A 14,388-nucleotide genomic window follows, 5' to 3' on the forward strand; every position below is an offset into this window, starting at 1 on the left:
GTATTGGCTGTCCTGGAACTCACCCTGTAGACCAGGCTGGACTCAAACTCACAGAGACCCAGAAATATTTATAATCACCATGGAAACAAAGCTCTGGGCATATCTGTGAGAGTTTAACTGGTTTAAGAAAATTCACCCTAAATGGGTCAATTCTTCGGACAGGGTCTTGGACTGAATTAAAAAAAGGGGACCAGGGGCTGGAGAGATGGCTCAGTGGTTAAGAGCACCGACGCTTCTCCCAAAGGACCTGGGTTCAATTCCCAATACCCACATGGTGTCTCACAACCATCTGTAATCCCATCCCTAGAGGATTGCCCTCCTCTGTGGGCACATGGTACACAGTCATACAGGCAGGCAAAATATCCATACACATAAAAATAAAAAGGTGTGGTGACCAAGCTAAGAACCAGCATTCGCGCGTTTTCTGACTGTGGATACAATGTGACCAGTGTTAAGTTTCTAAACCCAGGACAACTGGCAGGGGTGCCTATTTAACATCTTGGATCTGACCTCTGTATTCTCCCAGCATCCCTCCATCCCTACCTGTTAACAGGGTATGGCTGGCACACCTGTCTTCTGCTCGATCTACTAGGAAAGCAGATGTTTTAAATAGCAACCCTGTGGCTCTTCTCCATCTTTGCCGATGACTTTCAAGATGTAAGCAGCCACATGTCTTGGAGCCAGTTTTACTAAGGTTAAAGGGTACATGCCATGTGACTTCACCATCTTAAGATAGGCCGGAAGGTGGTGGCGCACGCCTTTAATCCTAGCACTGGCGAGGCAGAGGCAGGAGGATCTCCGAGTTCAAAGCCAGGGAGAGTTCCAAAACAGCCAGGGCTATACAGAGGACCCTGTCTCAAAAGAAGAAAAAAAAAACAATAATAATAATAATAATAAAAAAAATACTTGTGGGAACATATTTAATTTCAGTGCATGTCATACCCAACCACTAAAAACTAGTTTTAAATAGGTCACAGAACCTTAGTCAAAGTGCAAACCAAGCCGGGCGGTTGTGGCGCACGCCTTTAATCCCAGCACTCGGGAGGCAGAGCCAAGCGGATCTCTGTGAGTTCGAGGCCAGCCTGGGCTACAGAGTGAGATCCAGGACAGGCTCCAAAGCTACACAGGGAAACCCTGTCTCAAAAAAGCAAAAAAAAAAAAAAAAAAAAAAAAGTGCAAACCAAGCCAACCAGAGCTACTTTGATGTAGTTTCAAAACGTTTAGTCGGTTGCCATCAGGGCACGTGCTGCTTTTCACCTTGCCTCCCTCGTCTTCCTTGTTTCTTAATGTTCACAGAGTCAGATTCAGGGTTTTTGTGTGTGTGCGTGTGAGCGCGGAGGAGACCACGACTGTAACCTTCAGGGTCCTTAAGGAGTCTCACGCAGCCTCACCAATACCGCCACCACCTCCTCCGCCTTCCTACCGGGCTCGCTCGGTGGGCGGGGCCCGCGCCTGCGCACTCAGGCCCGGCGCGGCCCCGCCCCTCTGACGTCACCAGTGTTTTCGAGAAGAAGCCGGCGCCGCGGCTCTCGGCTCCATTTTGTGCCGGGCGTTCGTCGTCGTCGCTGCACGCTTCCTACCGTCGCCTCGCGCGCTTTGTCCCCCCCGGTTGGCGTCTGCGGAAAGGTAAGAGGCGGTGTCGTCTGTCAGGGCCGTCCTCGCGTCCTCGCGACCCCCGCGGAGCTCCGGGCTCCGCTCCTCCGGGCCCCGCGGAGCTCCGGGCCTCGCCTCTCCCGGCCCCGCGGAGCTCCGGCCTCGCCCTCCATCCCGGCCCCGCGGAGCTCCGGCCTCGCCCTCCATCCCGGCCCCGCGGAGCTCCGGCCTCGCCTCTCCCGGCCCCGCGGAGCTCCGGCCTCGCCTCTCCCGGCCCCGCGGAGCTCCGGGCCTCGCCTCTCCCGGCCCCGCGGAGCTCCGGCCTCGCCCTCCATCCCGGCCCCGCGGAGCTCAGGGCCTCGCCTCTCCCGGCCCCGCGGACCTCCGGGCCTCGCCTCTCCCGGCCCCGCGGACCTCCGGCCTCGTCCTCCCGGCCCCCGGCCTCGCCTCTGACCGGCGGCGGGAACCGGGCTCGCCGCCGGGCCGTCCCAGGCGACGGCGACCCGCGGCCGCACCTAAGATGGCGGAGGCCGCGCTCGCCCTGCGGAATGGCGCCGCCGGGGCGCGGCTTCCGCCGCGGTCGTCGGGGTTTTGCTCTCGCCGGGGGGGGGTCGAGAGGGGAGAAGAGGCACGGCGCAGTGTTAGCGCCGATTTTAATATTTATCTTTGGATGTGAAGCCAAGGGTCTTTGGCGGGACCCACGGGCTGGTGGGATCCTGCCCGCCGCGGGCGCTGGCGGCGGGGACGGCCTTAGAGACCTCCCCCCCCCCCCCCCCGAGCCGAAGCCCGGCTTCTGGAGTTTGCTAAACAGAAAAGGGTCCCAAAGAGTCAAGCCCAGCGACAGGGCTTGGCGGAGTGACAGGTGCTTTTTCCAGAGACGGGTCTAGGGTTTGGGTGGCTCTAGAGATGGTGTCGGCCTCTTTGTTTGAGATCGGGCTCAAAGGGTGTAACGTGTTAAAAGTCAAAGTTTTTTTTTTTTCTTTGTAGACAAAAGTTGTATCCTTTTTTGTTTGTTTATTTGGTTGGTGGTGGTGTTTTCGAGACAGGGTTTCTCTGTGTAGTTTTGGTGCCTGCCCTGGATCTCACTCTAGACCAGGCTGGCCTCGAACTCACAGAGATCCTCCTGCCTCTGCTGGGATCAAAGGCGTGTGCCACCACCGCCCGGCGTAAAATGTACTCTGAGGGGCATTGTTGACCTTTAGCAAAGGGTTGCGGAGCGCCCTAAGAGTATGAATCATTCCCCCCTTCTTAAGTAAACAATTTTCTGGCCTTCATCATCATGGACTGCCCCGTAAGCAAATTGGCTTTGTTAGTGATGCGTGAAGTTCGCTGACTCAGCATAAAAGGCCAGCCAGATTGGCATACACCCATAACGAGCCATTTTTTTTTCAGGCTTTTCCTTCTGTCTCCGTATTTTTTATTGAGTAGTAACAAACACATGGTAATATCTGAACAGATAAAAAAATTAATTAGGGTTAGTTGCGGTTGTGTTATAGGGGAGACTTGTTCCTGGGGGAAAATGAATCATGTCCGAACCTGTAATTTGTATTTCTGGAAAGATGGTGGTAAAATTTTGCCTAAGCTGTATAGAAATCTCTTTTTCCGCCGGGCGGTGGTGGCGCACACCTTTAATCCCAGGACTTGGAAGGCAGAGCCAGGTGGATCTCTGAGTTCGAGGCCAGCCTGGGCTACCAAGTGAGTCCCAGGAAAGGCGCAAAGCTACACAGAGAAACCCTGTCTCGAAAAACCAAAAAAAAAAAATATATATATATATATATATATATCTCTTTCCACTTTTATAAATTTGGGCATGGTGAGAATAAGGGAAAAAATGTGGGAATAAAATTCAGACTCCAGCGTCTGAAACAATGCAATAATTTTTATGATTTCAGATAATTGTAAACAATTTCAGAATTTAGATTTAAAAGAAAAGGTCAGTGCTGGACACGATATGCCTTTAATCCCGGTACTCTCTGGAGACAGAGGCAGGCAGGTCTCTTGAGGTCAACGCCAGCCTGGTCTACATATTTCCAGTACAGCTAGAGCTACATAGTGAGACCATTCGGGGAAGAAAAGAAAAAAGAATCAGAACTAGTGTGAATTTGCAAAGAAAGCTTTTGCTACACATCCCAGAAATCCAATTTACCTGGGAAAATTTGTCTTTTGTATAGATGAGACATTTAAAGAGACCTTACTGCCCTGACTGGGACGAAAGAGATTGGGATTATGGGATGTGGAGGAACAGCGGCAGTCACAGAAGAAAGAAGAGATCATACAGCCCTGCTCGAGAGCATAAGCGATGCAAATACGATCACTCTAAAACAACTGACGGGTAAGCAGAGTACTGACGGCTGTGGCGGAAGACGACGTTGGCGTCTCAGCCCTTAAGACCCCACCCACCCCACCCGGGACCTTATGCCCTCTCTAGCACTCACGGGTACCACCCACACAGACAGGCACGGTGCACATAATTAAAAATGCATCTTTATAAGGCACATAAAACAAAGTATAAAAATTTCTTTTTTCAGCCAAGCAGTGGTGGTGCACACCTTTAATCCCAAAGGCAGAAGCAGGCAGATCTCTGAGTTCAAGGCCATTTTTGGCCTGGGAATGTAGTTCAGATGTCCAATGTTTGCCTGCCGTGCATAAAGCCTTGAGGGTCATGTAAGTGATATCACTTAATTGCATAATGCAGAGATTAGCAAAGGACAGTAGTTCAGTGGTGAGACACTTAACTCCCTACACTGCAGAGAACTTGGGGATTCTGTGTGGGCTTTTGTTCTGGTGTATCAAACAAACTTCTCTCTTACAGCTATTATCTGGACAGCAGATCCATACGTGAGAAAGAGTACCATAGTCGACGCTACATTGATGAGTACAGGAATGACTACATGGGGTGTGAGCCAGCCTATTACTATGGAGACCATGAAAGCCGATATCAGGATCACAGTAGCAAGTCCTCTGGGAGAAGTGGAGGAAGCAGCTATAAGAGTAAACCCAGGACTCACCACAGCACTTCCCGTCATCGAACTCATGGGGTACGAGCACCTTTTAAATACTTGGAAAGGTTTTATTTCCCGGGGAGAGAGAACAGGGAGCAAATTTGTGTTTGAGAAAAATTAAGATTAATTATACATCACAACTCCAGCTTCTGGGAGTGTTTCAGTATTTATGCACTGCATAGGAAATTCATGAAAACAATGTATATTTAGTTCTGTAATAATAGACTTATAATAGACTTATTATTAATGACTTCTTAGCGACTGATTGCCATTCTATTACTTTAGTGGAGGGGGTAACTTTAAAAATAGTATATTTTAAAAGATTTTCTTAATGCTATTTTAAGAAGTCTTATTTTGATTAGTTCAGTCAGTTTATCACAAAGAATTAGGAATTAATGTGTGAAGGGTTAGTTAAGACTATTTTAACCTGTTTATGATCTTTTTCTCATTAAACAAACTACAGATTTGAACTTAATGGTTTTGTGTATTAATTTGGAAATCATATCAGATGACATTTTAAATGCTGTGATGTTATATACCAAATTTTTTCCTCCCAAAATTAGGACTATGGTTTTACTGTTTTAATACCTATTTTCTTAGTGAGGGAATCTTAATTTGGCCACAGTGTACTACAAATAAATACTACATCCTACAGTTTTGTAGCATTAAATTAGGACACTAGAAACTTAAAATTATGTTTCAGTGAATGCTACAGATAAGAAATTTTTTTTTTATTTAAGAAAAACAATTGTGTTTGTGTTTTGTTGCCTTACCACTTTGAGTATCTTATCTGAAAATCTGTTCCTTGCCATGTTTTTCTCCTGTTAACATAAACTATGTGCCCTGTGCATTTCTGGGGACTGAATTTGAAATTGCTCCTGCCAACCGTTTGTGGCCTGGCGTGTATCTGAATGCCTGAATATCTCCCCGCTGAATGAATTTCGTATTCTGCCCTGAATTCACTCGGGTATATTGATTGGCTGGATGATCTTGGTGCCGCCCACTTGACGTTTCCAGAAGAGTCACCGAAGGAAAAGAACCAGGAGTGTAGAGGATGATGAGGAGGGTCACCTGATCTGTCAGAGTGGAGACGTACTAAGTGCAAGATGTATAGAATATTTTTCAACACTTATTAACTTTTCAGATAACATAATCTATATGTATATATAGATTAAGATTTCAGGGATTTGGAAATCTTTTTTTCTTTCTGTTTTTGTTTTGTTTCATTTCTTTTGGTGGGAGGGGATTATGTCTTTGCTTTCTTTAGAGTTTTAATATTTGTTGTACAGAAATTTCAGAACAGTAAATCAAATTAATGAAATTAGCCTGAGAATGAAATCATTTTAAGAATAGTTGTATGCTTTTGGATGGTGTTGGCTGGATAAGTAATTAATGATGAGGAAATGCATAGCATCACCTAGAATAATCTGCATTGATAGCCTTTAAGTTCATTGTTTCCACTTCTTGTTAGTGAAATTTGTTTTCTCTTTTTTAGATGAAATTGTTAATACCTTAGGTGAAGGTGCTTTTGGAAAAGTAGTGGAGTGCATCGATCATAAAATGTAAGTTTCAAGATTACATTTTACTTTTGAGTTCTTCTGTAGAGAAAATTAGTTTAGCTGATATCCAGATAGCCTTTTGGCTTGGGTCTTTTAACTTGGGGTATAACACATTCATAGGTAAAGGTACCTTGTTTATTTGGTAGAGACAGGGTCTTAGTGTGCAGGCCTGGAACTCGCCAGTGCTGGGATCAAAAGGTGTATACCGTTTTAAACAAAACTAAATGTATTTGCAGCTCCTGACCAGGGCAGAAGGAGGGGGATAGAAAGATGAGTTTAATTCCCAGCAGCAAAGGGTATAAGGAGGCTTGGTTTTGCTTTAAAGAAAGTCGTGATAAGTTGTGATGGAACAGTCAGGCCCGATGATTGCTCTTCTCTTCTAGATGGGTGTCAAAGGTGGAATTGTGTCCACCAAATCCTTAACCCATGCCCATGTTGGTAATCAGACCCAGGGATTCGATGTGCTAAAGATGTTTCACATTTTTATTTTTAATCGTATGAGTGCAGGGCCGAAGAGGGTGTCCATGCCGTGTATGTGGTTGTGAGCTCCTCAGTGTGGGGAATTGGGAATTGAACTCTGGACTTCTGTAAAGTGGGGCCATCCTGTAAAGGGCCCTTCTGTAAAGGAGGGCCATCCTCCTGCCCCCATCTAATATGTTTTAAAGAGAGAATTCTTTATTCTTTTTTTTTTCCCTTCTGAATAAATGAAACTTGTGTGTTTCATCCTGGGGATAAGATACGGGCCCTTCCTTGATGATATAAAACAATCACCTTTATCAGTTAGCTATAGGTTTCCTGCCCCAGGAATCGCAGATACTTTTCTAAATGAGTTGAGTTGGAAGAGACTGAAAGGTTCTGAGACTTTGCACCAACTGTTTTTTTTTTTTTTTTTTTTTTTTTAAGATTTATTTATTGTGTATGCAGTGTTCTGTCTGCATGCCAGAAGAGGGCACCAGATCTCATAGATGGTTGTGAGCCACTATGTGGTTGCTGGGAATTGAACTCAGGACCCCTGGAAGAACAGTCAGTGCTCTTAACCTGAGTCATCTCTCTAGCCCCTACATCAACTTTTCTGATAATCTGGAGGATAGTACTTGATAGTGGTTGGGCACTGTAGAAAAAACCTAACTCTATAGTTTTGAGTCTTAGAAGGCAGATTGAGGTAGTGTTCTCTCAATATAGTATTAACATAGACTGTTTATATTCTTTATTTGAAAGAACAAAGGATAACTCATGAGTAGTTTGTATGGTTAAAGTCTTTTATTTAGTAAATGGCTCTATTACACTGAAAGGTTATTTGTGCTGCTTAATGCTGAATTGCAGTGCCTTTTTTCTTTCCTATTTGAAACAGGGTAGCTGTGGCTGTCCTGGAACTCACTCTGTAGACCAGGCTGGCCTCAAACTCAGAGATCCTCCTGCCTCTGCCTCCAAAGTGCTTAGGATTAAAGGCATGTGACACTATGCCCATCTTAGATTATCATCTTTTTAACTTGGATTTATTCTCTCTAACAGGGGAGGTAGACATGTAGCAGTTAAAATAGTTAAAAATGTGGATAGATACTGTGAAGCTGCTCGATCAGAAATACAAGTTCTGGAACACTTAAATACAACAGATCCCCACAGTACTTTGTAAGTATCAGATTAAAACTTGGGAAATAGTTTAAGATAGAGTTGAATTGTAAACTTTATTGAGTTATTTTGATGTGTTTATAGCCGCTGTGTCCAGATGTTGGAGTGGTTTGAGCATCGTGGTCACATTTGCATTGTGTTTGAACTTCTGGGTCTGAGCACTTACGACTTCATTAAGGAGAATGGCTTTCTGCCATTTCGGATGGACCATATTAGGAAGATGGCTTATCAGATCTGCAGATCTGTAAACTGTAAGTTCTTGCATGCCTTCCAAAATTTGAGTGAGACTAATGTCAGACTAATTTGGATCTTTAAAAAGAGAACCTAGTGGGGTTAGGGGTGTAGTTCAGTAACAGAAATGAGGCCTTGTGTCTTCATCACCACAGAAAACTGAAGATGAGATCCAATGTGGGGTTTAAAAGCCAGGCCTGAGAGTAGAGAGATTGGGGTCATGGTGGTTAAAAGACAGAAAGCTTGTTAAGAATCTGTTCAAGGGCTGGAGAGGTGGCGCAGAGGTCCTGAGTTCATCTCCCAGCAACCGCACGGTGGCTCACCATCATCTTAATGAGGTCTGGTGCCCTCTTCTGGCCTGCGGGTCTATATGCAGGCAGAACACTGTATATGTAATAAAAAATAAAAATAAGGAAATTTAAAAAAATGTTACCTTCCAAAAGAATCTATGAATTGTGGAGATTGAATGTTCATACACTAAAAAAAAATTTGTTCAAAGAAGCCTAGTAGTGGTGGCACATGCCTTTTTTAATACCAATGCTCGGGAGGCAGAGGCAGGCATATCTCCTGAGTTTGAGGCCAGTCTGGTCTACAGAGCAAGTTCCAGGACAGCTAGAGCTACCCAGAATTCCTGTTTAAAACAAAGTTGAAAAGATTTAATGTACATCTTGATGACTCTATAGTTATTACTACCTTGCACAGTTTGGGGTGTGACTTAGGCATATAACCTTAGGTTCATTCTCCACAGGAGAGAAATGATTAAGTGTGAAATAAGATTTCCTTGATAAGTTGTTGGTCTAGTGTTTAATTCATAATGTGGTAAGTTGGCGCAGTGCCTGCTTACCATGTACAAAGCCTTACTCCTGAGCATGCCTGTTTTTAGACAGCTTCTCACTACATAGACCTGGCTGGCCTGGAGTAGGATTTGTAAACCAGCCTGGTTTTGAACTTCCTGTTGCCTTTGTCCTGGCAACCCACTGACCTTTTTCTCCCAAGTGCTGAGGTTACAGATGGCAGCCGTCATTGCCAGCTGACTGCTTGTTCCTTAGAGGTATAGTCTCACTGTAGTGCAGGCTAGCCTGGCCCTCTGTCCTAGTACTAAGATTGTGGGAATGGACTACCACCACATCCAGCGTCACTGGAGTTGGGGGGTGGAGTATTTCAATCCCTGGTGATTTGAGAGGGGCCCATTGTAGAACCTCAGACTGGCCTCAGCTCTCACTATCCTGCCCTAGAATGAACTACCTGGGTGCTGTGGATAGATGGTTGTGCAGCTGAAATAGTTTGTTAGCAGGAATGTCTTTCCCATGCCTCTGGTCATTTTTTTCTAGACCGAGATTATTATAGTATATAGAAAGACACCAAAGGTTTGGGGATTAGATTTTTGTCTTTTAATTTTGTTATTTTCATGTGTACATAACACACACATGACTGCAGGTAATCACAGTCCTAGGGTTTCAGATCCCCCTGGAGTTGGGGACAGGTGGTTGTAAGCTGAGAATTGAGGTTCATCAGTACAAGTACATGTTCCTCCCCCCCCCCCCAGACGGGTTTCTCTGTGTAGCTTTGCGCCTTTCCTGGAACTCACTTGATAGCCCAGGCTGGCCTCGAACTCACAGAGATCCGCCTGGCTCTGCCTCCCGAGTGCTGGGATTAAAGGCGTGCGCCACCACCGCCCAGCCTAAGTACATGCTCTTAACCACTGACCAATCTCATCAGACTGCCAGGTAGGGTGGTGTACATCTTTAATCACAGCACTCAAGAAGCAGACAGGCGAATCTCTGAGGTCAAGGCCAGACTGGTCTACAAAGTTAGTTTTTGGAAAGCCAGGGCTCTGTAGAGAGACCCTGTCACAAACAAAAATGACAAAGTGTCTTTAAGTACACTACCTAGACTCGGGACTTTCATGCCCTCAACTTCTTGAGTGCTGAGTATAGGTGGCATCAGGCTTATGTTCTTGTTTGGATCTTTGAGACTAGTAACTTCTTGTACTTCTTTACAGTTTTGATCTTTGAGACTATAGTAACTTTATACTTCTTTACAGTTTTGATCTTTGAGACTATAGTAACTTTATACTTCTTTACAGTTTTGATCTTTGAGACTATAGTAACTTTATACTTCTTTACAGTTTTGATCTTTGAGACTATAGTAACTTTTTGTACTTCTTTACAGTTTTGCACAGTAATAAACTGACTCATACAGACTTAAAGCCCGAAAACATCTTATTTGTGCAGTCTGACTACACAGAGGTTTATAATCCTAAAATGGTAAGTCCTTGTAACACCATCAGGGTGCTTGTAAATCCTTGGTTTCAATAGTTTGCCTTTATAACTTGTCACTTATGATTTTCAGAAACGTGATGAACGAACCTTAATAAATCCAGATATTAAAGTTGTGGACTTTGGAAGTGCAACATACGATGATGAGCATCACAGTACACTGGTGTCTACAAGACATTATAGAGCACCTGAAGTTATTTTAGGTCAGTACTGCTTATGCTTTAACAGCCCACATCGCTTTACTGTAGTGTTGGGTTTTTATGACTGTTCGTTGATCATTTTCTCATTACATAATACTCCAGACTAGGGAATGTAACTCTGTGGTACAACTCTTGTCTAACCTTCCAAGGCCCTTAGCCCAATTCCCACAGTTATCAAAAAAAGAAAAAAAATACAGTATTAGAAATTATGTTAAGTTTCTCCAAATTGCTGGCATGGTAGCACTTGCCTTTGATCAGAGCCTGATCTCTTGAGTTAGAAGCCAGCCTGGGCCACATACTGAGATCCTGTTTCAAAAACAAAAACCTTGAAGTTTCAACCAGCTGTGGAGCTAGCAAGTTACTTAGCCTGTAAAAATGAGCTTGTCAGGTGTTGTTGACTGTGCATCTTAGAATCTGCTCAGACCAGGGGTGGTATGTCTTGGATCCCAGCTCCTGGGGCTGAGTCAGGAAGTCCTTATGCTCAAGACTAACCTGAGCTGCTATACAGAGTCTGACCGTGCACCAGAATAGGTCAGGAGGCCGGTATAGTCTAATAATGCTCCAGGCTACTGTGAACAAAAGTCAGAATACAAGATTAAACCTTGTACATTGAGGGCAGGGCATTATCACTAAATTCAGAACCTGATAGTTTTGCTAGTATAACTTAATTTATGGTAAAATGTCTTTCAGAAATATTGAGGTTTCTCCCCTAACATTGTGCTTTGCTTTGCAGCCCTAGGGTGGTCTCAGCCATGTGATGTCTGGAGTATAGGATGTATTCTTATTGAGTATTATCTCGGATTCACAGTTTTTCCAGTAAGTGACAATGGTGGTTAGTGGCTTTGCATTTAAAAAGTGCCTGTTCGTGCCGGGCGGTGGTGGCGCACGCCTTTAATCCCAGCACTCGGAGGCAGAGGCAGGTGGATCTCTGTGAGTTCGAGGCCAGCCTGGTCTCTCCAAAGTGAGTTCCAGGAAAGGCGCAAAGCTACACAGAGAAACCCTGTCTCAAAAAAACAAAAAAACAAACAAAACAAAAAAAAAGTGCCTGTTTGTGTAAAATAAATCCTTTAATTCAAACAGTACATTTACACAATAGATTTTTTTTTTCCCCTGTTACTTATAAAGCCCAAAATTCAAAATTGTGTGATTTGTCTTAGGTAGTTTTACAGATATTCAAAACAGTTGTCACCAGCCGTTTAGGGAAGGCCTCTGGCAAGCTTCAGGCTGTGACACTGTTTTGGAGTCTGCCATTTTGATGACTTGTGAACAGCGGGGGATGGAGAACCAGTGCTGGGTTGTGGAGTGGGCTGGTTCCGAAAGACCTGGTTAACGGGTTTTTATTTCAGACTCACGACAGCAGAGAACACTTAGCGATGATGGAAAGGATTCTTGGACCACTACCAAAGCACATGATACAGAAAACCAGGTATGTTTTACTTGAGTCATACCATCTTTAGTACACTGGATTCTGATCAGAACTATAAAAAAAATCTAACACTTTTTTCAGGTAAATAGCGTATTATATTATTGGTGGTGAATAATTTAGTACCTCTGTTGCTTGGCTATATCTTAAGTCTCTAGAAAAAGATTTAACCTTGAAAAATACAGTAGTTGATGCAACTGTTCATCTGTGCTGGGTATTTTAAGCTTGCAGACGTCAAATGGTAACTGTGAATGTTTAACTGTTCTAGGAAACGTAAATATTTCCATCATGATCGATTAGATTGGGATGAACACAGTTCTGCTGGCAGATATGTTTCACGGCGCTGTAAGCCTCTGAAGGTAAGCTTGGGTGGTCTTAAATAACCAGGACTTGCATGTTCCCACTTCCCCACTTTGGGGTGTAGAGATTAAACCCAGGCTCTCATGGTCTACTGTGACCCTCTGGTCTGTTTCTAGTTTTGAGTTTTGCTTTTTGAGACAGGGTCTTGAAATTGTATTACTATGTAGTATGTAGTTCAGGCTAGCCTCAGAAATTTCCATCAGCCTCCCAGTGTTTGTTAGGATTACAGGTGTGCACTGCTGTACCTGGCTTATCCCCCTCATCCTCCTTCCCTCTAGAAACATGTTAACAATGGTTTAGAAAAGGAGGCCTAGTAACCTGGCATCCCACGATTATGAAGAGTTTCTTTGCTGTTTATGCACAGCAGTTAAGAATGTTTTTCTGTTTCAGGAGTTTATGCTGTCTCAGGATGCTGAACATGAGCTTCTGTTTGACCTCATTGGAAAAATGTTGGAGTATGATCCAGCCAAAAGAATTACTCTCAGAGAAGCCTTAAAGCATCCTTTCTTTTACCCGCTTAAGAAACACACATAGATTGTAAATACTTACAGTGCTCTGAAAGATTACAGACTGCATCAGTCTAGTTTTAAATACTAAGTTATTTTGTATAGCTTTGTACATTTATGTTTTTTTTATTGTTTACATGATTTATTAAATACATGGCCAAGCCAAATAAGCATTTCAGTAATTAAAAATGATTAATTTGGAGTAAACTTTGTGCTTATGAATTTATAAGAGTCTGTACAGTTTGATGTATTGTCAGTAGTCGTTTTGTTTCTGTATGTGTTGTCCTGTTCCCATCGCCCCCCCACACACACACAGGGTTTCTCTGGGTAGTCCTGGCTGTACTAGATCCCTCTGTAGAGCAGGTTGGCTTCAAACTCAGATCCACCTGCCTCCCGAGTGCTGAGCTTAAAGGTGTGCGCCACCACTACCAGGCCTCTTTCTGCAGTGTTTTCACTACATGTATGCCTACACGTGTGTACAAGCCAGAAAAAAACGTTACAGATTAACTTACTTTGTGGGTGCTGGAAATCAAACCTGGGTCCTTTAGAAAGAAGAGTAGAGTAGCCCATGCTCTCCGTTGAATCTTCTCTCCAGCCCCAATCTTGTTTACATTTTTAAGGGATTAAAAAGTGAGTGGTATTGGGTCATCTTTATATAAAGCCCAACTAAAGATTAGCCAAGGTTTTGTATTTTTTTTTAAGATTTATTTGCCGAGCGGTGGTGGTGCACGCCTTTAATCCTAGCACTCGGGAGGCAGAGCCAGGCGGATCTCTGTGAGTTCAAGGCCAGCCTGGTCTACAGATCGAGTTCCAGGACAGGCTCCAAAGCTACACAGAGAAACCCTGTCTCAAAAAACCAACCTCCTTGCCTTGAGGTTGGGGAAGCAGTTCAGTAGGCAAGAGCACCTGTGCCAGCAGGAGGCCAAGGATCTGAGTTCAAATGCTCAGTGCATGTGTTGGGGACCCAGGCATGGTCTTGGGTGGTGCAAATTTTCCTGAGAGCCCTGAAGAAACCTACCTCTTGAGAAGTTTGTGGAGATCCTGCTTCAAGGCAGTAAGGCAGAACCCGATAGAGCAAGACACCCCACAGCCTGTTTTGACCTCTGCCTGAGTGCATGCACACGAACCATACACCACCAAAATCCTAGTTTCCTAGGCACATTAGGAACATCACTCCTATGGTTTTTATCGATAAATCAAGATCACAATATGTATTGTTAGATATATAAAAAAAGTTTGAACAGTGGCTTACAATCCACATGGGAAAGGGTTCCCATATCTGACTGACATTTTGTGATCAAGTTCCTAGTGTCTAATAAAATTTTGGTTGTGGATGTTTTTGCAGGGTAAGGTGAGTGACCTGGGGTCTTACCTATGCTAAACACTCAAAGATGAACTACACTTCAACCTTAACGAGTCTTAAATTGGTTTTTAGAAAAATTATACTCAAAAGGCTGGAGAGACGGCTCAGTGGTTAAGAGCACTGCCTGCTCTTCCAGAGGACCTGGATTCCCAGCACCAACATGAAGGCTCAGAATGGTAAAAAGTAAAAAATTACATTGGAGGTCAGGTATAGTGTATGTTGCTAATCCCAGCACTTGAGAGG

The 14,388-nt window shown here is 44.1% G+C and overlaps 1 protein-coding gene across 2 annotated transcripts; it reads left to right on the forward strand.

Moving 5' to 3' along the window:
* The first annotated feature begins 1,500 nt into the window (after positions 1 to 1,500).
* Clk1 (CDC like kinase 1) lies at positions 1,501 to 12,955 on the forward strand. Of its 2 annotated transcripts, XM_028885891.2 has the most exons (13): positions 1,501 to 1,626; positions 3,765 to 3,925; positions 4,406 to 4,631; positions 5,613 to 5,703; positions 6,091 to 6,157; positions 7,667 to 7,783; positions 7,868 to 8,034; positions 10,187 to 10,281; positions 10,367 to 10,496; positions 11,227 to 11,309; positions 11,840 to 11,919; positions 12,185 to 12,275; positions 12,667 to 12,955. In XM_028885891.2, the coding sequence occupies exons 2-13, from the start codon at positions 3,765 to 3,767 to the stop codon at positions 12,808 to 12,810; spliced, it is 1,452 nt and encodes a 483-aa protein (XP_028741724.1). In that variant the 5' UTR covers positions 1,501 to 1,626; the 3' UTR covers positions 12,811 to 12,955. The 2 variants fall into 2 exon arrangements, with proteins under 2 accessions (XP_028741724.1, XP_028741733.1); XM_028885900.2 differs by lacking the exons at positions 1,501 to 1,626; positions 3,765 to 3,925; positions 5,613 to 5,703.
* The last annotated feature ends 1,433 nt before the right edge of the window (positions 12,956 to 14,388 follow it).

This window comes from Peromyscus leucopus, chromosome 13, assembly GCF_004664715.2.
Source record: "Peromyscus leucopus breed LL Stock chromosome 13, UCI_PerLeu_2.1, whole genome shotgun sequence".
Classification (NCBI taxonomy): domain Eukaryota; kingdom Metazoa; phylum Chordata; class Mammalia; order Rodentia; family Cricetidae; genus Peromyscus; species Peromyscus leucopus.